Source organism: Patella vulgata, chromosome 3 (assembly GCF_932274485.2).
Source record: "Patella vulgata chromosome 3, xgPatVulg1.2, whole genome shotgun sequence".
In the NCBI taxonomy this organism is placed as follows: Eukaryota; Metazoa; Mollusca; class Gastropoda; family Patellidae; genus Patella; species Patella vulgata.
Window position 1 is genome coordinate 49,704,681 of NC_065881.2, and position 25,717 is coordinate 49,730,397.

The 25,717-nt window shown below is 34.2% G+C and overlaps 1 protein-coding gene across 1 annotated transcript; it reads right to left on the reverse strand.

Moving 5' to 3' along the window:
* Positions 1-673: 673 nt before the first annotated feature.
* On the reverse strand, positions 674-25,619 carry LOC126815374 (VPS9 domain-containing protein 1). Its single transcript, XM_056099302.1, has 15 exons — positions 25,442-25,619; positions 15,464-15,544; positions 13,193-13,265; positions 12,668-12,760; positions 12,167-12,284; positions 11,722-11,830; positions 10,436-10,498; positions 8,158-8,210; positions 7,694-7,781; positions 7,249-7,334; positions 6,072-7,010; positions 5,662-5,861; positions 4,108-4,198; positions 3,433-3,537; positions 674-1,869 (listed from the first exon to the last, which is right to left on the reverse strand). The coding sequence occupies exons 2-15, from the start codon at positions 15,536-15,538 to the stop codon at positions 1,788-1,790; spliced, it is 2,175 nt and encodes a 724-aa protein (XP_055955277.1). The 5' UTR covers positions 15,539-15,544; positions 25,442-25,619; the 3' UTR covers positions 674-1,787.
* Positions 25,620-25,717: the final 98 nt, after the last annotated feature.

Below are 25,717 nucleotides of genomic sequence, written 5' to 3' on the forward strand. Positions count from 1 at the left end.
TGTTGCATGTCCAGCTCAGTGGTTCTGTTGGGGCGATAAGTTCTTCATCTGTGAACATACTCTCAAAGCATGTCAAATGTCCATGACTATTTATCATATTGCAACCTGCATAGGTATTTGCATTTCAATATCCCCTACTTTTTTTTGAAGAGTATATAATAGACTAACAAACTGACATCCTGGAGCAAATTTCTTATGGTATTGACCATGTAAGCATAGAAATAAAATAAATTAGACTCTGTGGAGTAAAGCCGCAAAGTACCGATTAAACCTTAATCAATAATCCCCATTCCAAGCTGTTCTCATGAAAGTGGCTCAGTGAGTATGGCACTGTCTAACTTCTCAGGTCCCGGATTGAGCTCCTGTTGGCCGAGATTGTTCCACAAGATTGCCCAGTCTGGTTCCCCCTTTTAAGAGGTGCAGGATAGTGGCTTGACAAGAAAAGGTGTTAAAGTCATTTGGATAGGAGAACTAGATAGGAATTTGATGAAGAGTTAAGGGGATATGTAGCACGTTATACCCCCTTTTTCATTTAACATCTTAAACCTCATTCCATTCTATAAGGGAATTCCTCTGCAGATGTTGGTGGCCATTCTACCACAAAGAAATAGATAATGCAAAGGGCGGTAATGGAGGGTGGAAAACATGAAATGAAATTTACAATATACCGGTATATGATTTTATTAAGCAATATAAATATCCATAAAATTTAACAATAATTATTAAACAAAAACATTTAATATCTTATACAAGAACAGTTTTTATAAAATATACCTGTATTTGATACAAGCTTCAACAATACAAATAGCAATAAATGACATAACGTGAAGATATGCGTTTTATTGATACCTTTCTTGGGGTTATTCATAAAAGACAATAATAATAAAAGATGTGTAGAGGGGACATAGCAGACGTAAACGACTGCCGTTCAATTTGGACTGTTCATGTATTTCCCCGAATATAATTCATTAGAAATTGCAATATTTCTTTTAAAATATATTGAATATAAATAACTTTACATACATTAATTATTAATATCTGCATTTAGGCCCATTTAAAATTTCAAAGAATAGAGCCTTACGCACTATCAAATATACCCATATCAGATACCGACTAAATATAATATATTATATTACGTGTATACACTTTATTGCTCTATAAATTTTAGCTACACAGTTTATTAAAGGATGTAGTTTTGTATTCAAATCTCAACAACAAATACGGAGTGGATCTTTCAACTGAAGCATAGTAGACATACTCTCTTGAAAGATTTTATATATATATATATATATAACAAAAATAAGCCACTGTATTGAACCTGTTTAAAAATAAATTTTGTTTCCAAGATTTTAACTACCTAAGTTTAACCACTGGTTTTCCAATACTTATCTCATAGGATTGTTGGACATTTTGTACTAAAATGGTTATAAAAGAAACTGGATAGTTTAAATTGGATTAGCACTGTTGGCAGCTTAGATTGGCATTCCTTTTAACAGCAGGATCAGGAGATCCATCACCACAATCAAGGTTTAACAAAACAGGCATTTGGATTCAAAGATCACTAGCTAGATCATTTGAAAACAATCTTGTGACAAATGTCTAACATTTATTTCTGATTTCTAAATCACAGTAATGTTAGAAATTTATATAAACTGTGTGTAAACCTGGGCCTTTTGACAGGAGATATTGATCATCAATTGTTGGATGTAGAGCATGCTCAAGTAACGAGGGGTGGATGTTTCAACTGTTAGCAGAAGTGCCAGTGTAACTAATAAGAGGTGGATCTTTCAACTTTTGTCAGTAGAGCAGACATATGTAATTGCAGTTTGAAGTGAAGTTAAACAATATCCTTCCTCGCCCATAATATATCTGTAAAATAAAACATTAGTGTTACATATATATTTTTAAAATCCTTGAACCGATAGTAATATTAGTTCTACTGAGCTGACAGAACCAAAGTATTAAAGATAGGTTGCCAGGCAACGAAACATACGCCCACAGCAGCTAAATCATCCGGGCAGTCAAGAAGAGTTGTCGCATATTTTTACTTTTTTCCGTAATGAAACATTTATAATAAACTAAAATCTGATTAAGAGTAACAACTCATTCAGTAATTATCAGAAAATCATTAGCATTTGTTTGGTTTTTATAAAGTTCTGCCCCATGCTAACATTTAGCATACGAAACATTTAATATCATGGATTTAGCTGTCCAAGTTATCAAAATTCATTGATGCTTGTTCGTCTCCAAACCTTAAACTCTGTGTATCAATCTGAAGTCAATCGGATGATAACATAAGCCTCTAGAGCGTCACAAGATATTTCAAAGTGATCAAGGACCATAACTCTAGCAATAATTATCAAATATCGTTGGACATCACTTATAGAACCATTGATATACTTTATTTGAACTATGAGGAATAAAATAAACGTTGAAAATCACTCAGCTTCTTCGTCTCATGACCTTAAACGCTGTGTATATATTTACGGTCAATTGGATATTAACTTTAGCCTCTATAACATCCAAAAGATTTTTCAAAGTGATCACAGGCCATAACGGAAATTGCGGCACTAATTATCAGAAATTGCTGAAAATCATTAGGATTCTTCGTCTCATGATTTTAAACACTGTGTATAAATTTAAAGTCAATCAATTATTAACTTTAGCGTCTAGAACGTCCACACTATTTTTTGAAGGGATCAAGGGCCATAACTCTGGCAGTAATTATCGGAAGTCGCTGACCTTAAACACTGTGTATAAATTTAAAGTTAATCGGATATTATCTTTAGCCTCTAGAGAATCCACAAGATATTTTTGAAGTGATCAAGGGCCATAACTCTGGCAGTAATTATTGGAAATTGCTGAAAATTAATAAGCTTCTTCGTCTCATGACCTTAAACACTGTGTATAAATTTAAAGTCAATCAGATATTAACTTTAGCCTCTAGAGCATCCACAAGCAATTGTGGACGCCGGCCGGGGGTTACGACAATATATGACCACATTTCAATGTGGGCGTATAAAAACAGATAATCTATTTCAATTTGAAAACTAATTTTTTCTGAAATTATCATATTTCTTACAACTTGCAAATAGATTTCTTACCACCTGTAACAATAAATTATCAGTAATTACCAAAGATGTCTGCTTGTGCTATTACACAGTGTACCTGGTAATGTAGTATTCATTTCATATGTTGCTTAATTAATGAAGAGTTACTTCTAATGGCAGTATCGTTGGACAGAATTGTTTATATCCAATTGACCTTAAATTTATACACAGCGTTTAAGGTCATGAGACGAAGAAGCTTAGTGATTTTCAACGTTTATTTTATTCCTCATAGTTCAAATAAAGTATATCAATGGTTCTATAAGTGATGTCCAACGTCAAAGGATTAAATAATTATATCTTAGAAAGTAATAAAGATACCTACCCTTCATGTATAAATTCAGCCATGGCTTGACATTCAGAAACTAGTTGGGGTATACCACTCTTTATAACAATATAAGTTAAAATAGGTAGAAGATCATCAGCTCCACTACAAACAAATTACATATACATATAATTACTGGCACCACAATAAATAGAAACCTTGTTCACAACATTGAGCAGTATTGCTTTAAAGTTGTTTAAATTGTTTGGAACATAGTTTATGTATATTCTGTCAAAGTGTTTGTCTTTTTATGTTTACATTTATCCCTATAATTGTATTTTTATTCAAGTAAAATGGTTCAGTTCCATTTATTTCCTTCATTTAGTGAAAAAATGGGATATACGTCGTATGTATGACTTAACCTTCTAACCGTCCAGCATACTTGTAAATTTCAATGTTGACTTCGACTATTTCATACTCTAAAAAGTAGATATTTAACAATTGAAAACCCTCCTTCTTTGCACAAAAAATAAATTATGAGAAAAGTGGTCTTTTTCATACTGATATGTCCAAAATACGGCTCCCTTGTCGGCCTCAAACCACCAATATCATGTAAATAGCTCAACGTATTATATGATTGTTTACTAGTTGTAGGCACAATACCTGTTCATATGACACTGACAGTTCAGGGAGCACTAGTTTTAAAGTGTTAAAGTACATATATAATTTACTTACACACTTGGTGTACTCGATATTTCTCCCGCTTCTATTTGTTTAGTAACATAAAAGTTTTCTACACAATCACAAACCAGTCGACATACATTAACTATAATTAAAACAATATTTTATAAGCTATGCAGAATGAGGAAAACTGTGTTTAACATCCACACAACCAACCCTTACCAGGTCATTTCCCCACTTTCGTGGTTTCACACTTGTCAGTGGTGCATAACGGAGGCTGGCAAGGACAGTGTCTAGTCATTTGAATGACATGAGAAACCAAGGTCCTGTGTATACAGTGGCATAAAGAGAGAGAGAGAGAGAGAAATGGGATTTAACGTCCACTCGACACATACTAGGTCATTTCGGGACTAACACATGGTTCAATTTCATTTCAATAATTCACTTGCGCGTAGGGGTCTTTAGCAGTGGGAGGAAACAGGAGGACCCGGAGAAAACCCACGAGGTTGGACAGGCGACCCTACTCCTTGTCACGTACAACTGGGGAATCGAAATCCCGCCAGTTGACTCAATGACAGAACATATGATACAGCGCAGCGCGCATGTGCTAACCATTCGGCCATCCAACCCCCCGTATACAGTGGCATGCACGTAAAAGAACCCTTACAGTTGAAATTCAATTGCCATACTGGCAAATACATGTATGTCCCTGATAGCATATTTCTAGCCAGTTGGTGCAGAAAAGTAGTATGTTAAATAACCAAAGTCCTGTGAACACACTGGCATGCACGTAAAAGAACGCTTTGCAGTTGGAATTCAATATAAGAGTAGGCCATAGTGCCGCTGTCCGGCGTATGCCCATCTTTATTAGCCCAGTCGGAGCAGAACAGTATGACGTTAAAGATGGGTTCCCAGGAAAGTACTGATCGGGTGGTTATTTCCAATAAAAGTAAGGTAATTTTGGTATATATGGAAAGTAGAGATATCCAATCTTACTAGAAAAATACTGGATTCCCCGAAAAACACTCATGGAGCGTATACAGGACAAAAATGTAAGGGTTCCCCTAATCAACAGCCCGACAATTAGGAATTTCTGCACGCGTGATGTCAAAGGTCACACGCGAACATTGAGCGCTTGATGTACAAGTTGACAAACTTTATGAAGAGTTAGACGTACAACACTTTCTGAGATAAAAATGATGGAAAAAGACGCGGGTAGTGGATAATCCGAGAATTTAATTAGGATTCGATATTTGTAATAAATAGTAAGCGATTAAAGATAACATCGTTTTATGTATGCAATGAATTCTCCTCTGACTTCCAAGACGTGACGTAAACATGACCCGGTTTGATCAAATTTTTATAGCAGGACATTCCTTCGCAATTACAATGTTTGAGACGGATTTGAAGCAAAGTTATGACAAATTAATTAGTTTGAATGTTTTTAGTCCATATATACCATTAAATCACCCAGTTTGTACCCGGGAAACCATCTTTAAACACCATTTCATTTATTAAATAAAATTCTATTTTAGTTTTATTGATAATTCAGAATCAGGGCAGTGGTATAATAAGATGTGGGCTTATAAACACCAAACTTATACTTACCAACACATTCAAGTTTACTGAGCATTGTATAGTGGTTCTTTAATTTACAAAGTTCATCAATAGCACTTTGAAATGGTAATAAACCTTTCATATCAGATGTTAAACAAAGTTTTTTAGATACACCATAATCCTCAGGTGTAGACAGAGTATGTTTTGTCATATTGTAAGCCAGGGTTATCTCTTGATTTTTATTCGATAATCTAAATTTGTAAAAAAAGAAGAAATATATTGAATATTTACACACCAATTATTAATATGCCTCATTAAGTTAGGCCAAACACATAATAAATTCTGTTTTACAACACACGCATTTTATCTAATTATTTCTTAATTTCTACTTTTTCAGTGAGAACTCATTAGCAAAGTAAAATATATATTTATATATATTTACAATAAGTCATAATAGGTACCTGAATAGAGTCAGTAGATATTTCCATATTGGTTTAAAGAATGGTTCTTCAAGAGATGCGTAACACTGGTCTTGTCCCTCCGCACTATCTAATTCTTCATACGTTATAGCAAACATAACTATCAATTTCTCTAACGCGTTATGAACATCTTGTGACATACTCTTTAAATGTCTACAATATGCTTCATCTTTTAACTTCTCACATTCTAAACTCTGCCTTCTAAAATTGAAAAACTTGTCTTTAGAATTAGATTGTTGATTAACATCTTTCACCGATAAAACAACATATGAGTCCTGATTACTTGGCTTCGGTAAATAGTCTGCCTTATCACATTCAGGTCTTCCAGCATCATCATTATCATCGTCAAACAAATCATCCATATCTTCATCGTTGTACTGTTCATATTCTTTTGATAAGGAACGATAAGTCAGTGACACTTTTTGGTTTTCTTCTTCTAAATTTTGACACAATTGTTCATTTTTATCAACAGCAATTTCTAAATTTGTCATCACATTTTCAGTGTCCGACACAATATCACAGTCATCTTTATTATCTTTATCAATACTATTATTCCCAATGTCTACATTTCCTGAACTACCATTATCACAGTCATCTTTATTTTCTGTCTCAATATTATTTTTGCCAATGTCTACATTTTTGGATCTACCAATATCACAGTCATCTTTATTGTCTGTTTGAATATTATTATTCCCAATGTTAACATTTTTTGCACCGTCAACACATTCTACACTCTTTTCATTATCAACTTTTTCTGGTGACATCTCTGTAGGTGTTACATTTGATGGATAATATTTAAGTGGTAGTGGAACAGATATCTCATTGATATCTGCCATCTTGGTGGAAACTAAAGGGTACAATCTTTCATATATCTTATACTGATATTTCTTTAACAACACTGTCAGAGGATGGTCTTCACATCTGAAAATATGGAAAATAATATGGTTACATTTCACGGAATTTATACTAGGGCCCTGTATGATTATGGTCACAATATAATACAAAAAATTGTTGTTGTACCAATTTACACTATCTGTGTAAATCTGTCTACATTGAAATGAATTTGTTACCATACTTTGGATAGATATATTTAGCTACACCACAAATCACAGACTATAAAAGCATTAGAATAATTATATCATGAGATTACAGTACAAACCGGAGTATTTCTGTAATAAGTTGACTAATAATAACAGGATCTTTTGGTGAATTGGACAGTTTCTTTCTCCATTCCAATAACCATTTCTACAAAAGAATTAAATTCTTCAATAATTCACAACGACAGTAACCATATATATTCACATTAACCAAACTCAATGACGTATGCAATATATGATTTTTATGGTGAACTTTCTTGCGATATCTTAATTGAAGAAATATTGCAACTTATAAATGCATTAAAGAATAGTAATTCTCACCTTTTGGAATGTCTAGTTCAAATGGGTTGCTACAAAATGGACCCACTGTCTTATGACGTTTAAAATATTGATTGAAATAATAATACTTTGAGTTTGTTTTTGAAGCTTATCCTGTCACAAAATTTGACAGAATATTTACAAAGTTGAAAAATTTATGAAAAAACTTAATGATTTGAAGTTACTTACAGCTTGCTGCTCGTATTGTAATATTTTCTTATATATATGTCTCTGTTCTTGTTCATCTTCAGACATACCTACAGGTGAGGCAAACCTCCTGAAATATACATTTAAATTTTCCTAAACTCAACACAGTCATATTGGTGTACATCTCAATGTCAAATTCATACATAAATACAGTAGTATTTCATTTAGTCAAATGATTACATAAATCTGACATTACAATTATCAAAGCATTGATTACTTGGCTACTTATAATTATATAAACAGTTTTCTTGAATTGAAAAAAAAAATATCATATTCACCAATACCTTTTTTAAAATAATACATATGAAATCCTTAGAAAAACTTTTGTTTACATTCTTAGTTTTATTTGTTTGTTGTTTTTTTAAAATAAAAATATGCATTTACTCAACAATTATAGAATTTTTAATAAGTCAAATTATCATGAAACACAGATAAGATATACCCACCTAGCCGCTTGATCATCTAGTCTCCTTTGAGTATCTCTCATTTTCTCTGATAACTATAAGTCTGATTAAGGAAAAATCAATGTCCAAGCACATGTTTGACCTATTTGAACATAAAACTACGAATAATGTCCACACACAATATGACATGGATCTATATCAATGATTTGATTAAGATCTAAAGGTGACTTTCAATACAAATATATGATTAGATCAGTCTCAATAAGTCATAACATTTCTATTATTGGCCACACAGCCATACCAGACCTATGTGTTTGTTCATGTATTATTGTAATTTATTATCACAAAAACAACACAGGTGTGCTATTAAAAGAATGTCAAGCATGTGTAAAAATCTGAGATAATCCTATTGTACCATTTCACCACCACACTATTACTAATCTTCATTACAAATAAGGTTTTGTACTTTGATATCTCTATGCTAAACTAGTATATCAACATATTGATTTGCCAAGATTATCGTTAACAAAAACTTGTTTTCTGATTTTACAGATTAATGCTAAATTTGTTTATTAACTAAATGAAATCCTATTTACCTCTTTTTAACAATCATAGGTTACTAGTTGTTTCATTCGTTCCTTGAAGCTTAACGTCTGCATCTGCCTTGGGTGATATACCGCAGACAAATCTCACACTAATAGTACACTTGCCTGATATACTATTCAAATTAGAAGCCTTATGACATTTTTGGATTGATGGCCTAACTTTAACAATGTATTGTTTTTAGTCTTTCCTTGGAAATAATTTTAATTATAGAATACCTAATAGTAATTAATTTTAATTATATAATACTTACAGTGGCATTAGGTAAAATTAGATAAAGAAACTGAAATGAAATGGGGTTCAACGTCCAACTGTTCTTACCCACTTAGCCACCGTGGCCCGGATTAGATAAAAAGCTGACAGGTCTTGCTATAATAGTTTTAAAAAAAATAGATAATGAAAACAGAATATGCTGAAAATTTCAGTCAAGCTGCTACACTCTAAACCTAGATATTAGCGATTTAATTGTAGGCTAGTCTCAGTTGTCATTACTAACATTGGTATGATTATCGATTTTTACGTTATATTATCAATCACAAATGTATTCAAATCTACTAAATAATCGCAGGCTTATCATGGCATCGAGAGTTTATTATGGTCTAGATAAGTTTATTAATGTCTAATTAATAAATCAGATAACATTTCAGGACTAAAGAAAGACCTGCAATAGGCAGATTTAGCTCTTGCATAATGTATGTTTAACAAAGTAAACTCTATTATGTGCAGTGATATTTACAAATATTATATTAGTCATTTTACTTTCAAATTAAGCAATGCTTTACAGTTGATGCTTAGATTACATTAGGCCCTTTATCCATTTATTTGGTCTTACGTGGCAAACAATATCCATGTTTTCGATTCTTGTTAAAGATACTTTCCTAGAAAGGTATTTATCAGGTGGTTATTTACAATAAAAGTATGGCAATTTTGGTATATATGTAAAGTAGAAACATCCAATCTTACTAAAAAAATACTGGATTCCCTGAAAAACACCTATGGTGTGCATACAGGACTAAAATGTAAGGGTTTCCCTAACAGACAACCCGACGATTAGTGATGTCTGCACGAGTAATGTCAAAGGTAGCATGCGAAGATTGTCTAATCTCCCAGCGTTAGTGAGCACTTGATGTCTATATTGATAAACTGGATGGTACAACAGTTTCTGAGATAAAAACCACAGAAAAAGACTTGGGCAGTGGATAATCCAAGAATTTATTGGGCTTCGATATTTATGATAAATAATCTGTGATTATAAGACAATGTCGTCTTGTATTTGCAATGAATTTCCTCCTGCTTCGCACCTGTTACTAGGTATTGATGCAGCAAAGTCACGTGACACAAACATGACCTCTTTTGATTGATTTTTTATAGCAGGGGTATTCCCTGACAAATACAATGTTTTGAGAAGGATTTGAAGCAAAATTATGATAAATTAATTAGTTTGAATATGTTTTTACTCCATATATATATCATCAAATCGCCAAGTTTGTATGCAGGAATCTATCTTTAAGTGTGGTATATACAGCCCACCTGCACTTATTATGAACATTATGTATGGCATGCATGCGATTAAAAAAACAATTAATTCTCGCCAAATAATCTTTGGAGCTTTACAAAATAATTATCTCAATTAAAACTCTAACATATATAATGTTTTTACTGACATCTAAAAGACAAACAATATTTAATATACCAAAACAGATATTTAAAAAGATACAGCCTGTTCTTGAGCATTAGCTATAGCTAGATTTTCAGCTAACTTTCTTTGAATTGTTAAACTCTGAAATAAAATGTGAAAAAAAACCAATCATATACATAACGTATTCAATTCAACAGAAAGTGCAACACTAAATGTCCAATGAAAACACAGAATTCAGACACCCCAAATTGTCAAATTTAATGGCAAAGGCTTTAATGCACCAAGTGCCAAAATTAACTGAATGCTAAGATAAAAAAGAAATGGTCAGCTACAGTACATGTATCTGCTACATCACAGAATTATCTTTTAAGTTTTAACCATCTCAAAATATGATGTGTTACCTTTCATATTCTAACATATATTTTATGTACCATTGTGAGAGAAGACAACGATCCTTTAGCTCTGTAGTTTTCGGATCAATATATTGGTGATGAGAAAATGCCTCTTTATATAGTGTAAACAAAAGACATGAGTTTATCCATGAGTGACAACCACCATCTCATCATAATAACATCTGATTTCAGCAAGCAGAACCAGAAGTGATTGAGAAAACAAAGAGTTAGGTAGATTATGTCATTAATCCTATTAAGAATGTTGACCAATAATGACTTAGGTAACGATGTTGACTAGAATTTCAGAGGCTTGTGTACCGAGGTGTGAATAGCAACTTAACATGTATAAACACAAATGAAATAATTAAAGTACCCATGACAATGTATCTTAAACAAGTGTTTATACCTTTATCATAATTCTATTGCCAGATTAATGAGATTTTACTTTCTATGTGGTGTACACGGTACAGCCTAAGGCAGGTGTATACTAAAATGATGGATGTGGTATACAAATTATAAATTTGTGTGTATCATGTTTATTCTATTTTATTAATATCATAAATTGGGGCTGTGGTGTAGAGGGGGTAATAATTGAATCCAAATTAGCCAAGATTTGGTTGATTGGTGATATTGCAGACAAGAACTGATCAAGTTTAAGTGCTTTGATTTCATTTAATTTTGAAGAAACTGTGTCATAATTATCTGAATACATGGCTTGATTGAATTTACCAGTTTAAATGCTTTGGTTTGGTTTTATTTTGAAGCAACAATATGATAATTAACTGAATACAACAACATTCTGAAAAAGATCTGTTAAAAACTGTAGCCTCTATCGATAAGTAAATTTGTTAACAGCTGTACAGGATGACGGCAATATAAAAGCAAGTATAAGGGCGTATAAAAGCAAGTTGAAACAATTACATTGAAAAATCAACTATTTTGTAGATATGTATATCTAGAATATATACCCACCAAACTTGCTGCCTGTGGATTGCCACTACTCATTTTTGCCATTCTAGCCTTATAAGCTCTCATTATGGACTGATTTTGACGAAAAGCAATTTCTGTTGGTGTTAATGTTCTACATGTACAAAAGAAACAAACATCATTGTAAAATACAAAAGATTCCTCAATTTTCATTCTATATTCTCTATTGCCAATAGATTTGCACCATAAACCTCCTTAAACTGGCAGAATCAAATGGATAGAAAAGACATGTTCACAATTAAAGGGACAATTTTAATTTTTGTATTTGTCATAAGATACCCTCAAAACTGGATTGGAATTATTGTTTAAGCACATTTTAGTTAGCAACTGTACATCTCCAATGTTTAATTAAATATTATGTTATTATTGACAGCTTATTGAGACAAAAATTGCCTATCATTTTCCAAAGCATACTCAGACTAAAACCAACCTCTTCAAACTGTAAGCAGCATCTGTATTATTTGAAGGTAATGGTGGCACTGGAGCAGCAAATCTTCCAATCTGTTTGACATGAGGTGATTGTGTTGTTTTTGTCTGTTCAAATGCTGCTACATTAATCAAAACATGATCAAATAATTATACCAGTAGACTTCTAATTAACTCATATTGACCTTGACATTTAATAACTACAGCCCTGGATTACAACTTTAAGTTCATCAAGTTAGTATACCTGTTGTATGTGTCAACATTTCATTCTGAATCAAATAAAATGTCCATCTAACGGATAAGCAGAGCCCAGATCATTTTATTCAGAAAAGATAGGTTGCCTGGTACCAAAATATATGCCCATAAGGTTAATACAATGTGAAAACTGGGTGAAAAATGTACTATTACATGAAACAACAGATCAAAGGAACTTCCCCAAAAAGTAATATATTCGTCTTTTTTCAAAACGCTTTCCCTAATATAAAATGACAAAATCTAAACTTACTAAATTCTTCTCGAAGTGATGACAATCTTTCCATACATTGTTTACCCAATTCAATCTGCTTCTCTACAGATTTACTGATAATAATCTTACCTCCTAAACCAAAAATATAGTTTTATTCTAATATTAAAATGGTCACATTAAACAGTACCAGAATATAAATATATTGCAATACATTTCGTCTAAAAATGTATTAATATTAGTCCTGGAAGTAAATATACATGTATCACAATATTTTTAATGAATATTTGTTCTCATTTTTTCATATATTTAATCCTTTATCTTATTAACTTTTCAAAACAATAATGACACTTGTTGGTCACAGTGAACAGACATCATTTGACTGTTAATTGTTGTTGGTCAAACAAAATGTGTTATTTTATATGCATTTTGATCATTCTGAATATTTTTAGATACAAAATACCACCATATCTTGCAATATATTGCAATATTATAATATGGCTAGTAGAAATACGGCAATATATTGCAGTTAAGTTTTGGGCTGCAATACTCGGCTCTAATACATACCATCTGCTCTGACATACTGCAGGAGATTACTAGCAATATTCAATACACATTCTACATATTGTAAATAGGCATCCTATAATAAATAAAATATATCTTAGGTCATACAAAACCAGCGGCTGCCAGGCAGGCTATGCCCACTTTTTTCAAGAGATGAATAGAGAACAAGCTAAACAAAAATGTACGATTAGATATATCGAAAGAAACCAAGATCTTTGGGTTATAAACATGCATTTCAAGTTTTATCGAAATTGAATCAAAATTTGTCTGGCAGTTTTGGTCCGATTTACGTGAAATTCGAACTCAACCAACAATACGGTGTAACGGTGACATTTTCGAACATTTTTTTAAAATCAGACAATAATTGTGACCTCTTGAGGGACCACAGGCTAGAAACGCAATTTTACGTACAATCAGGGGCCATAATTCAGGAAGTTTAGATCCGATATGTGCGAATATCGAAAGGAACCAAGATCTTTGGGTTATAAACACTACTTGACTCAATGACAGATCTTATGGATCTAACGCACATGTTTTAAGCATTTTCCCCCAGCCCCTGGCTATGTTGGTATTATCAAGAATGGTGATAAAAATGGTGGCTTTGAAATAAATTTTTTCATAAGAGCCAAAAAGCATACCATATGTGCATTCGAGACAATTGTCAAATATAGTAGCTATGCTTCCCGAACCAATAAAGATACATACGCCCACAGCAGCTAAGTCATCTGAGCAGTTAACAAGAGTTGTCGCATATTTTTTCTATTGTCGGTAATGAAACATTTATAATACACGAGTAACAACTCATAAAGTAATTGTCAGAAAATCATTAGAATTTGTTTGGCTTTTAGTTCTGCCCTATCCTAACGTTTAGTATACAAAACATTTAATATTAAGAATTTAGCTGTTTCAGTTATCAAAATTGATTGAAAATCAATATACATGTACTTCTTCGTCTCATGACCTTAAACTAGTTAAACACTGGGTACAAATTTAAAGTCAATAGGATATTAACTTTAGCCTTAAGAGCGTCCAGAAAGATATTTCAAAGTGATCAAGGGCCATAACTCTGGCAGTAATTATCGGATATCGTTGAAAATCAATAGGATTCTTCGTCTCACGACCTTAAACACTGTGTATCAATTTAAAGTCAATCTGATATTAACTTTTGCCTCTAGAGCGTCCATAAGATTTTTAAAGTGATCAAGGGTCATAACTCTGGTAGTAATTATCAGAATTCATTAAAAATCAATAGACTTCTTCATCTCATGGCCTTAAAAACTGTGTATAAATCTGAAGTCAATCGGATATTAACTTTAGCCTCTAGAGCGTCCACAAGATTTTTCAAAGTAATCAAGGGCCATAACTCTGGTAGTAATTATCGGAAATCGCTGAAAATCATGACCTTTTAAAAACACTGAATAAGTTTAAAGTCAATTGGATATTAACTTTAACCTCTAGAGTGTCCACAACCAATTGTGGACGCCGGAGCGGTGGACGGGGGCGACGACAATATACGACCACATTTCAGTGTGGGCGTATAATAATAAAAACCACAAAAAGACCACTAGGAATTATTTGCTTTAATGTTTCCATTGATGACTATGATATTGAATAGTCCGGTTTTTATGATCTTACTTCCATAAATATGCGCCAAAATTATAGTTTTTATTCATCCTTTAATTAAATTAAATGAAAGCTCTTGAATGTTTGTATATCTTATTGTAACCGTTGAACGGTCCATTGGTCCCCATGAGGTGGTCTAAAGGAACCACATCATTAGGCCTGATGGGCTATCCTGAGTGATGTGAGAAAAATATGTATAATTCCACAAAAGATTAGTTATCCTTTTTGATTTGTAACTAAAGTTATCTGTAAAATAAAAACAAATCGGCCTCTCGGACCCAACTCTCCCCCTACTATATGTGGTTTTATTTCGTAGTATTGGGTTAGAATTGGAAGATATTTGGCTAGTTTTTAATACGTTTGAGCTACAGGGACTGATACTATAAACAGACATTTTCAGTTTATTATGAAAATTTTGCAAATTCAGCAAATCAACTCAGTTTATCGGGGGCATCTCTCTCCCCCCAGCCCCTATGATGGCTATTAAAATCGTGTGACAAATAACCTGTCAAAACAGGCCCTTTTGCAAATCCAACCAGTCAATTTTCAAGATTTTGAAGAATGATGTCCAATGTTGAAACAAGTAGTTATACCGAGATGTAGCATATTAATATCTCAACCCAAATGTCATCAACTATTCTTACAACTTACATGATAATTATTGTTGTCATCTAATTTCAAAGCCTCACCAATACTTCTCATCACCTTTGTCAAACACTGATCCATTTTATTCTGAAATTGAAAAAAAAAATACTTTTAAACAAACAGCCCGTGGCATGTGATAACTTAGAAATGGTTCCACTACTGATGTCTTCCGTCTTGCTCCAGCCACAGTAGTGGATCATCCTAAGGACTTCCTTTGAGCAAGTTTTGCAGTCATTTGACTACAAAAATGTTACTGGCCTATAACTCCCTTAATTACCTAATACACTGACCCCAAACTGTACTGTACATAGCTTAACATATATAAACCAATTCCCATTGGAATGAAGGGGAAACCTTTCAGTTACCACATAACTGCATGATTTGATTAAACCCAACTGCTATGCGAAATTTCTGTTCATTTTAAAATGGCCGCCGAACCAGAATCACACGATTTCATGTCACTCGAAAATACAGAAAAACTGTGTTCCACTCTTCAATATTTAGGGTTTCACACTGCGTAGTTTGTGTGAAACACTATTGGTTTCGTTAAGATTATTCTTATTATAAGGGTTTGACACTGCGTAGCCTGTGTGAAACACTATTTTTTTGTTAAAATTATTAAGCTTTCATATGTATTACATATGAAAGCTTATTGTTTCTGTTAAGATTATTATTATTATTATTTTTTTTTTGGTGTTTTTCCTGCAAATCTTATATCTCAGAATCTAACCGTGGGATCTTTCTGAAACTTTGACCTACCTCCCCAAGAATGGGTGGTGGCTTTGAAATAGGTATATTTTCAAAACGTTTTACACATCCGATATCACCGAATTTTACGAACGAATGCATTTGACCTACATTGCTGTAACTTTGTGACTTTTTGACCTATTGTACTAAAAACAAATTCTTTGAGTACCTTGAATCATTTACTTCAAATCTGCAATTTCAGATTTTCGAATTTCGAAAATTTGTCGCTGTGATTTCGAACCGGAAGTTAAAATCAACTTGACAACTTCTTTAATAGTTGCACGATTTTCGTGAAATTAAGTATGTAAGTAGATCTTACAGATGCGACTTGAAAAATGTCATTAGACATTTTCTGTATTATCTCCCCTTGATGAAATTAAGGATCAAAGTTTTCAAAAAATTCAACGAAATATAGGTCCGATTTCCTTGAAATTGTTTTTCTTTACTAGCTACGACGCTACTGATTTGTACACAAAAAATGGAGTTTGTAGCTCAAACCGGAAGTGCCACCATCTTGAAATGTGAAAAATCCCTAAGGCTTTTTTGATATTTTACTTACAGACAAGGCAATTATATTTTCCGAATCCTTGAAGGAATGCCTAAACAATGTTCGCCGCAGAATTTTGATTTAGGTCAACTGATGGACGCCATTTTGAATTGAAAATGAAAAATAGTGAAAAATCCACATTAATGGGCTTGAAAACATACACAATTGGTCGTGACTTAGAGAATGTGTCTCCTATTACCGAAATTATTACATTTTAAGATAGCCTGGATCATGGTCGAATGTTTGGTATTTGAATATTTCAAAACTTCGAATTTCTCCTTTGATGTTTTCCGTGCCGACAAGGTTGTTTTCGAGTTTAGCTGGTTTTGATTTCGCGCATGCGCTACACAGGAACCAACGGTACCATGAGTACTAAATTCCGGCGAGCAACTTTTCACGTTGGTACCTAGGTACCCTGAAAATTTCAAGGTGATACCTGCATTCGTTCAAGTCGTTTGTTCTTGTCACCTGCCTTTCGTCGTTTTTTTTCTAAGTCAATTTACGGCTTCCATGAGGGGAAAAAAGTGGAATTTTGCCGTGACACCGGCACCGATTGTCAGAAAACCATGAAATTTGGACACAATACGCCCATTACAACCCCAGACTCTGTGCTTAACCCCCATTTTGATCCCATTAAAAAAAAAAGAGTTTTAGCAAAAAAACGATTTTGATCCCATTAAAAAAAAAAGAGTTTTAGCAAAAAAACGATTTTCGGAATTTAATATTGGTTTTAACCCTGTAATACCCAGACATGATATACATATTATTATAATCCCTATGAAATATTTTAATTATTTACTGCTATAATATGAATTATCACTTATTCCCCTTTAAATAAATATCGGTCACCGGGTGCAGCTGTACAACTTCAAGGACACTGGCCTCAAGTCAATTTACGGCTTCCATGAGGGGAAAAAAGTGGAATTTCGCCGTGACACCGGCACCGATTGTCCGAAAACCATGAAATTTGGACACAATAAGCCCATTACCACCCCGGACTCTGTGCTTTACCCTCATTTTGATCACATTAAAAAAAAAAGAGTTTTAGCAAGAAAACGATTTTTGGAATTTAATATTGGTTTTAATTAATTTTGAAATTGCAAAAGCAAAGAGATGTTATCGCCTCTTCCGTATGTGATGGGTATTAGTACTATACACATTATCCTTACAAGGCAATTTTTTAAAATGACCGCAACGATGTTTCGACACTAGAAACCGAAATCGCCTATTTTAACCTATTTTGACTGCTGGGGCATCTTTCCGTACGTGACAAGGAGTAGGTCGCCCGTCCAACCTGTGTGTTTTTTCAGGATCACCCGGTTTCCTCCCACTGCTAGACCCCTACGCGCAAGCGAATTATTGAAATAAAATTGAACCATACGTTAGTCCCGAAATGACCTAGTTTGTGTCGAGTGGTCGATCAACCCCATTTCGCTCTCTCAATTTTAGCACTCCTAACTCTAAAACTAAATGCAAGGAACGGGCCTATTTACAGAGGTCACAATTTTAACCCTGTAATACCCAGCATATCAGATATGCACACCTACATGATATACATATTATTATAATCCCTATGGGATATTTTAATTATTTACTGTTATAATATGAATTATCACTTATTCCCCGTTAAATAAATATCGGTCACCGGGTGCAGCTGTACAACTTCAAGGACCCTGGCCTCAAGTGCATGGGACCAACTCTACATTTTCTGAAATGTCAATAAAAGCCCTGGAATGATTTCATTTAAAAAAAATAATCAGAAAGTAAATCTATTTTGTTTTATATGCTATTTGTTGCCAGAAAATATAATTTGTTACTAGTCTAATTCAAATTTAAAAATAAACAATATTTTTTCTGAAAATCAATGTCGAAATTTAGTGTATCATATAGTGGGTCTGAGGCATATTTTATTGATATATAGAAATTAATGCAGTGTTCTCATTATGTGTTAAAAGAGTGCCAGAAATGTCTCGAAATTCAGCCATTTGTGTATTTAGTATATCAAGTATATGCGTGTATTACAAAGCTCTGATTTGTGTGATTTGTGTACACCCCGCTCCCCCCCCCCCCTCCTATTCGTGTCAATATCATGTACATATCAATTCTGCTGCCAACCCACCCACGCGAACATGACTAAATTATGAAACATTGTCTAGTCGTTTGTATGTTACGACAAAACGAGGCCAGCGTGGCTCATTTGTGCAGAACGGAAGGCCTTGCAAGGATTAGTGTCTAGTCGTTCGGATGGTACGAAAACCCGAGGTCAAAGTGGTTCCCCGTTGGCAGTGGTGAAGTATGGAAGGCCTAGCAAGGATCTGTGTCTAGTCGTTTCGATGGGACAAAAAACGCCCGTCCCCTCGTCCATGGTACAAGGATTAGTGCCTAGTCGCTTGGATGGTATGCAAAACAGAGGTCCCCGTTCTCTCCCTTTGTCCGTGGTTCTAGACCGAAGGCCCGACACTAACTTTGCGTGCAGTTTTTTGGGTAGGACGAAAAATCAAAATCCTGTGTGCATATTGGCGTTCACGAAAAATAACCCTTTGCATTTGGAATTTTATGCACCCACCCCACCCTCGAACAACGCTTAACATAACATTTTGTTTTCATTACCTACATTGTAAAATTTGTTTGATTTCAGATGACTTGGCCCCGGTTTTTCACAGTGAAAGATTTTGATGAAACTTGACATGCATGTTTATAACCCAAAGATATGGTTCCTTTCGATATTTGCGCATATCGAATCTTAACTTCATGAATTATGGTCCCTGATTGTAAGAAAAATCACTTTATCTTTTGCGTGTTCTCTATCTATCTCTCGGAAATGGAATATGGAAATACACAAGCTAGCTAGTGTATTACAGGGTGGTGGTGGTGGGGATGAGGTCTTCTATTTGCAATGATTTTTTGACTACAAAATATACGCTCTAACTCATTACTCAAACTACAGCAAAAAAGCGGGACCGTAAACCCCATTTTATATATTCTTACAATAGCAACGCACTTCGGGATTAACTTAGAAATGGTTCCACTACTGATGTCTTCCGCCTTACTCCTGCCACAGTAGTGGCTTGTCCTACGGAGTTCCTTTCCGCAAGTTTTTTTTAGTCAAATGACTACAAAAAGGTTACTGGCCTATGTATAGCTCCCTTAATTTACACATAAACTGACCTAAAACTGCACTGCACATATAATAAACCAATTCCCATTGAAATAAAGGTGAAGTCGTACTGCATAATTATATGATTTGATGAAACCCAACTGCTAACTGAAGTTTCTCACCTATCGAAGTTATAATATCCGCCGGTGTCATGGCGGCTCGCACATTATAAGAATCATTGCTTTGAAAATGTAGAACGCATTAACACAAAGAAAAAACGATCGGTAACTAGTTTAGTGGTCCAGTCTTCACTATAATTTGTGATAGAATTACTTATTTAAAAAAAACTGAATGATGTAAAAATAAAAATGGTTGGAGTGCCCAAGTTTAGATTTGTCGTTGATTTCATAAAGATGTTAGGATATAGAACGTTGAATACTGTGTGATTCAACATGGCGGCCGAGGGGTTTAATATGATATAAGTACGAAATACATGTACATGTAGTACCAAATGGTTTATATGTATGAGAGTCAAGATTTGGACTAAATGTCTTGGGGAAGTAGGAGGCGACTAGTATGTGCCTCTCTTTAGTGGACCGATGTGAGATTGCCCATTGTATTAACTGGACGGGTAGGCCTATTCACCTTCGGTTATGTGTCAATGTCAAATAAGCGGCTTCTTATCAACACGATCGGCTCTGGGCCGGTTTAATTCTATGTATCTCTCGTAGCTGAGAGAAGAAAGATTTTTTAGCCGAGAGAATATCTTCCGTCAAAGTGATTGTTGATTCATAGATTCTAATAACCCCTTTTGCAGTTTATATGAAAGCTTTGATATCTGCTATGCAGATCTAGTTATTATTATTATCTTTTTTTCCACTTGCGCATATCTCAGAAACTACTTGTCGAATCAATTCGATGTCTTCGGTTTTACAGGGAAAGTGGGTGTGACTTAGAGATTAAAGCTATTCCGAACGTTCTGCGACAATTCGAAATATCCCAAATCGCCGAAGTTGTCATTTTTGAAATATTGCCTTAATATTAACAATAATCTTCGGATTTTAACATTTGATACATTTTGACAAGGCAGATAGCTACGGTAGTTTAGATTTTTGATTTTCGATGAATCTTTGCAGATATTGGGCGCCAAACTTTGAAAATTTAAATTTTTACCAATTTTTTTTTTATTTATGAATATTTTATATGGCATTTTACCCAGGGTTAAAGGATCGTTTGATTTGAGCTAAAATGTGAACATTTTTTGTCTTGATAATTTTTTCTTGGCCGTTATTGGCTAATTCAGTTTATCGGTTCTAGGTTAATTATTTATTGCCCGATTTTTGTAAAACAAAGTTCATATGCTCCACGATGCAAATTTTCATTTTTTTATTACCAGTAAAGTTTTTTATCGGCACCAGGTGATGCAATTTTGCTAAAAGCTCGATTTTGACAAGTCGGAACATCTTTTCGTTAGCAAATGTTAATTTTTACAAATCTGATAGATCAAGATAAATGCCCCTACAAAAGGTGCAAAAAATCTCAGACTTGTTTTTTTAAATTCGGTTTTGTATTTGCGCCATTTCGATTTAAAGGTGAAAAAAAGTGTAAAAATGAGCTATTTACAACCCATTCAGGCTTTTCATATTTTAAAATATTTCTTCGTAACTTTCATAAACTTGTAGCATTAATCCATACGAAGAGAATCTATCTCAAAATTAGTTTGTAATATGAGCAGTTGCCGAGAAATGGTCAATTTTGTATGAGTCACTTTTTACGCTATTTTGCCTGTAAAAGAGTCAATTATTATTGGATTTTCATAAAAGTGACACCATTTCATGCGTAAAGTCAATTGTGACTAGTTTAAACCACTTTAATATTTTCAGTGTCACCAGAAATGACGTAATTGGGGCAAAAACTCTATTAATAGCCTTCGAAACAAATAATTTATTCAAATGGAGTCGTATTTGTTATTTGTTTAAAATGTTGATATTTGATTCCAATCAAACAAATAGAATGAACCCATACGATCACATAGATATCAAAAAATGGTTTCTAACTTGTTCAGTTGCGGAGAAATAGTGATTTTCAACAGGTCACACTTTTCAAGGTTTTTGGTCCTTAAAAGTGTTAATTATTATTCGATTTTCGTAAAATCTTCACCATGTGATACCTAATGCCATTTACAATTTCATACAAGTAATTTAAGATTTTCATTATCACCGGAAGTAATGTTATTTTGTCAAACACTGTATTTTTAGCCTCTAAACCAAATATTTGTTTGAAGTAAGTGATATTCATTATTCGTATAAAATTATGATATTTGATTCCGATGGACGAATTTTGTCAGGATCACTTTTAAGATTTTTCGCATTTTAATTTCAGTTTATGGATTTTAAGTTAAATATTTATTGCCTGATTTGTATAAAAGAAAAGCTTATATGCCCTGTTGTGCGAATTCTCAACTTTTTTATACCAATAAAATTTTCGGTGCGCACCGGAAGTGAAATAATTTTGTCCAAAACATCAATTTTGACAGTCAAAATGCCTTTTCAAATGCAAATATTAATGCTTACAAATCTAAAAGATCAAGATAAATGCTCCTACTAAAGACGCAAAATATGTCAGGCTTATTTATTTAAATTTCGGTTTTGTATTTGTGCCATTTTGATTTACATGTAAAAAAAAAAGAAGGTAAAAATAAACTATTTACAATGTACATGTATTCAGGCTTTTCATATTTTAAAATATTTCTTGACAACTCTCGTAAACCTGTAGCATTAATCCATACGAAGAGAATGTATTTGAAAATTAGTTTGTAATATGAGCAGTTGCCAAGAAATAGGGAATATTGCATGCGTCACTTTTCACGCTATTTTGCCTGTAAAAGAGTCAATTATTACTTGATTTTGAATTTGTTTTTACTATTTGATGCCTAATGCCAATTTTGATTAAGTCAAACCAATTGATCATTTTCACTGTCACCGGAAATGACGTCATTTGGGCATAAACTGTATTTTAGCCTTCAAAACAGATATTTTATTAAAATGAGTCTGATTTGTAAGGTTTATAAAATTATATTTGATTCCAATAAACAAATAGAATGAACCCAGATACCACATACAGATACCACAAACTGGTTTCTAACTTGTACGGTTGCAGAGAAATAGAGGATTTACTACAAGTCACTTTTCAAGGTTTTTGGTCTATAAAAGTGTCAATTATTATTCGATTTTTATAAAATTTTCACCATGTGATGCCTTATGCCATTTCTGATTTCGTAGAACTAATTTAACATTTTCATTATCACCGAAAATACTGTCATTTTGGCAAAAATTGTATTTTTTACCCTTCAAAACAATATTTTTTTTTTAAGTGCGCTATATTTATTATCCGTTAAAAATTATGATATTTGATTCCAATTGACATATAGATTGGATCAATACAATTGTATAGATGTCCACAAATTGCTTCTAACGTCTTCCAATTTTGTCAGGATCACTTTTTAAGATTTTTTCCGCATTTTGATATCACATTAGATAGTCAGCTAAGTTAGCGGTAAGTTAGTAACAAATTTTGTCAGGATCACTTTTTTGACATATACTATTCAAAAAAAGTAGGGGATATTTGATTTTGGGGGCATAATACTAAAATATGCAAATGACTACGAAAAAAGTCACTATAGAACCTAACAGAAGAAACATTTCCAGTTACATGTGACGCCCAAACGCACCAATAGCTACCGCATGGAATGCAGGTGATGCTTGGGATCATCATGGGGGTCCAACCCAAGATTTGCACGACTCTGACTTTGAATGTTACAGTCATTGTGGCATTGAATTCCAGGGTGGAAACATCAGTTTAATTGTTTTAGTGACCAGAAAACAAATTTTGATATGCGTCGGCTTACCCAAAATGAAAGGTTACGTGCCCTTGGCATGCTACAGATCGGCACAACACAGGCGGTTGTGGCGCGGACGATGAATGTTTCTCAGTCTGTCATAAGCAGGCTATGGTCCAGATACCGTGATACACAATCTGTACAGGACAGACCACGCTCAGGTCGACCAAGGGCGACAACTCAAGCCCAGGATCGATTTATCCGTACCTTGGCCTTGAGAAATCGTGTCATCACAGCAAATCAGATCAGCGCTCGTCTTCAAACAGACACTGGTGTGAGAGTGAGTGGCCAGACGATTCGGAATCAACTGCATAGGGGTCACCTTCGCGCCCGACATCCTCGCGTGATCCCTTGTTTGAAAGATCATCACATTCAGGCAAGACGTCGTTGGTGTAGGGATCGTCAACACTGGGATAATCGACGCTGGAGCAATGTGATGTTTTCAGATGAGTCAAGGTTCACTGTTGATTTTTTGGACAGACGTAGGAGGGTGTGGCGTCGTCGAAACGAGCGCTTCCAAGACGTTAACGTCATCAGACATGATCGATTTGGGGGTGGTTCTGTTATGGTGTGGGGAGGCATCACTGTTGCTGGAAGAACGGCTTTACATGTTGTTGCAGGGCGTGTTACAGGCCAGTACTACCGGGACAACATCTTGGCAGTCCATGTTGTGCCGTTCGCACGACGTCATGGCCGCCGTTTCATCTTCCAGGATGACAACGCAAGATGTCACAGGGCCAGGATCGTTACAGGTTACCTCCAACAACAGAACATCACCACATTACCTTGGCCAGCACTGAGTCCCGACCTCTCCCCCATCGAGCATGTCTGGGACATGCTTGGACAGAGGTTACGTCAACGTCAACAACGTCCTGCCAATGTCCAAGAACTTGCTGCTGCGTTGCAACAGGAATGGGACAATCTGGACCAAAATGACCTTAGACGTCTCATTAGGAGTATGCCACGTCGGATCAATGCTTGTTTGGCAAACAGAGGAGGATTTACCCGTTACTGACTTGGTTGTGATGCTGTGGTAACTTTGCTGTTTGACCCCGGGTATCATTTTACCCTTATAATGGTCAGTCTGTGCCTTACTTAGTCTAACGATCATTTGGAATAAATCGATGAATGTGAACTTCATTTCATTTTGTCATTTGTTTCTTCGTCAGTTTCATTAGGTGACTTTAATAACACTTAAAAATCAAATATCCCCTACTTTTTTTGAATAGTATATATCTAATACATGGTAAAAAATGTATTAATGGAATTGATATGGCTGGATTTGGTTGATTAGTCATCCATTTTATAACACGTGTGCAATGCTAATGTGGAAATCTGTTTAACGGTTTCACTGGTACCGGAAGTGAAGTGAGTTCACAGGTAACGGCCCACGGGGCACCGGAAGTGACATAAGTTCAATGGTAGGCCTAAATCAAAAAGTGGTATCGCAGTTCTAGTTTTAACAAATAATTTATTACTTATTTCCATGCAAACTGTGACCATATGTGTGGAAAATTTGCAACTGAACCTAATTTTACTTGCGCAAAGCCTTGATTAGTGTATCACTTGTAGCCCTGCATAAGACAGGACGCGGATACAATATTGTACCTAGCACTACTAGCAGTGTCTGAACTAGTTTAAAGTAGTGATAACTCAAACTGAACACAACAAAAAGTTGAACACTAAGTTTCTTACTTTTTTTTTTTAACTCCGTCCGTCCTGTGCTTTGTCAGTTAAATTAATAAACCGTTTAGCCTCTTTGCTTGAAACACTCGAATTTACCCTGCATTAAATTTTAAATGAGTGAATAAAACTAGAATGTTTCTATCCGTATCACTATCAGGACGCCCTTCAATCGGCAATATCAACAAAATCTAGTAAGGTTAGCCGAATGCTCTGGCATGACGACCTTGACTTATTTCAGATTCACACGGAAACCCCCGATGTAATGTAATTTTTATTCGGTCTCAT